A 2,551-nucleotide genomic window follows, 5' to 3' on the forward strand; every position below is an offset into this window, starting at 1 on the left:
TGTAGAGCGCGATGAGGTCTCCCCTCAGCCTCCTCTTCTCCAGGCTAAACAGCCCCAGTTCCCTCAGCCGCTCCTCATCAGACTTGTGCTCCAGGCCCTTCCCCAGCGTCGTTGCCCTTCTCTGGACACGCTCCAGCCCCTCAATGTCCTTCTTGTCGTGAGGGGCCCAAAACTGAACACAGAATTCGAGGTGCAATTTGCACCGCTGGGTTTTCTTCCCATGCTGTCTGATGTATGTCATCGCAATGCTGGGCAATGGCACCATCCTTCTCGTTGTCAGAGTGAATCGAAGGCTCCACCAGACCATGTACTACTTCCTTTCAATGCTGGCCACCACGGACTTGGGCCTGACTCTGTCCACCCTGCCCACGGTGCTGTGGGCCTTTTGGTTCGGCACCGGAGAGATCAGCTTCCCGGTCTGCCTCACCCAGATGTTCTGCATCCATGCCTTCTCCTTCATGGAGTCCTCAGTGCTTCTGGCCATGGCCTTTGATCGCTACATGGCCATCTGCTGCTTGCTGAGATACTCCTCCGTCCTCACCAGTGCCAGGATTGCAAAGATTGGGCTGGGGATGGTCTGCCGCTCTCTGATGCTGCTCCCGCTCATCTGCCTGCTCATGCAACTGCCGTTCTGCAGGTCCCACATGCTGTCCCACTCCTATTGCCTGCACCAGGACACGATACGGCTGGCCCGCACAGACTCCATCCTGAACAGCATGTACGGCCTAACCCTGGTACTGTTCATGATCCTAGACTCAGTGCTCATTGTCTTGTCCTACACCATGATCATTAAGGCCGTGGTGGGCATCACCTCCAGACAGGAGCAGGCCAAAGCCCTCAACACTTGCGTCTCTCACTTCTGCGCTGTCCTCATCTTCTATGTCCCCATGGTTGGCCTGTCCATTATACACCGGTACAGGAAGAATGCTGCACCCTTCGGCCACGTGCTTATGGCCACCGTCTACCTTTTTGTCCCACCTGTGTTGAACCCCATCATCTACAGCATGAAAAACAAGCCCATTCGCAAAAGCCTCCTCAGGCTCCTGTGTCAAAGATTGGCCTGGCGTGGCCTGGCCATGGCCAGCAGCCCAGGACTCACTGAGAAGTGGGAAGCTTGCCTACATGAAATGCCCATAAAAAGTGACAGGTCAAACGTAAGCAGGAGTTCAAGAGAGAGAAAAATTAATGGGAAGAGCACCTTGCAAAAAATGCTCTAACTGTCAGCAGAACGCTCTTTACATGCATCAAAAGTAGGAATCCAGCTAGGAAACAGGTGGGCCACTTGGTGAGAAGCACACTCAGGGGTGATAAGGCCATAGCATTGAAGCTCAGTGAAGTCTTTGCATGGGATTTCTATACCCAACACTGTCTTCGTAGCAAATGGATTAGAGGATCTTGATCAGTTCAAAGTAAATATGGAGGAGGAGTTACATCAAAGAAATATCAGTTAAATATCACTAACTCCCACGACTAGATGTAATTCATCTGAGAGTCTGGAAGGAGCTCAGGTGTAAAGCTGCAGAGCTGCTGGACAGGGAGCATCACTCTATTGCAAATGGTCATGGTGCTGCAGGGCAGATCAACCCTTCAATTCCACCTGCAAAAGGGGCTCCATGGGGTTCCTGAGACCTACTGACCAGTGGGCTAGATTTCCATCACTAGTGGGACAGTAGAGGCTGTGATCAAGAATAAAGTTACTAAGCATATGGGTAAACACATACGGGTAAATCTCTTGCAGAGTCAGCCAGGCTACTGCAAGGGGGATCCTGCCATGGTGGTCTGCTGGACTTCTGTGAGAGTGGCTCCAGCTGGAGGGATCCCATGGCCATAATACACATGGATGACCAAAAGCCTGTGACTAAATGCTTTTAATGAAATTACCTTGCAGGGGCATTGGGAGAAACCCTGTTCTAGGGATGGGAATTTGGTTAAAGTAAGGGTAAGTCATTTTGAGTCCAGAGAAGAGTCAGCAGTGGCCTCCCCAAGGGGTCTCTGCTAGGACTCATTTTATTCTGCATTGCCATCAGTGACCTGGACGAGGGCATGCACAGTGAACTCTCAAAGCTTGCAGATGACACTAGGTCAACCACTGGACTGACAGCAACTGTCTTCTGTGTTTTTAAAAGATTGTTAAAACTTTAATTGCAATAACACTGAATTCTTGGCTCTACATAGAAAGTGTGCTTCCTTTTGATGTAACAAGCTTTTGAGTGTACCACAGCCCCAACACACAAAGAACTACCACGAGACTTGTAATACCTGAATGTGATAAGATATTATTTGGATCACAAGTCCCACAGAAGTGGGTCTCAAAGCAAGGAGTTTGAAGAAACTCTTGCCGCATGGTGGTAGGTATATGTAATACATCTGTTGATAGTTCTCCTGGGCTGCCATGGGAGACAGGGAAACCCCATGAAGGTTTGTCAAACCCAGTGCTCAACCCTGAAACCCTAGGAAGGGGGCTCAGCCTGAGGAAGGTGGCTTCTGTTGTTTGGGTCACATCAGCCAAATCTTATCAGGTAACCTGTAAAGCACTGACGACCATTCAGTT

General features: G+C 50.2%; 1 protein-coding gene across 1 annotated transcript in view; it reads left to right on the top strand.

Moving 5' to 3' along the window:
- The window catches only part of LOC104073090 (olfactory receptor 51A4-like), a 4,144-nt gene extending 2,313 nt beyond the window's left edge, over positions 1 to 1,831 (top strand). Inside the window, exons 2-3 of the mRNA XM_009572756.1 lie at positions 183 to 1,154; positions 1,739 to 1,831. Coding sequence (XP_009571051.1) covers positions 183 to 1,154; positions 1,739 to 1,831 — 1,065 coding nt within the window. The remainder of the gene's footprint in view (positions 1 to 182; positions 1,155 to 1,738) is intronic.
- Positions 1,832 to 2,551: the final 720 nt, after the last annotated feature.

The sequence above is a fragment of the Fulmarus glacialis genome, unplaced genomic scaffold (genome assembly GCF_000690835.1).
Source record: "Fulmarus glacialis isolate BGI_N327 unplaced genomic scaffold, ASM69083v1 scaffold1290, whole genome shotgun sequence".
Classification (NCBI taxonomy): Eukaryota; Metazoa; Chordata; class Aves; order Procellariiformes; family Procellariidae; genus Fulmarus; species Fulmarus glacialis.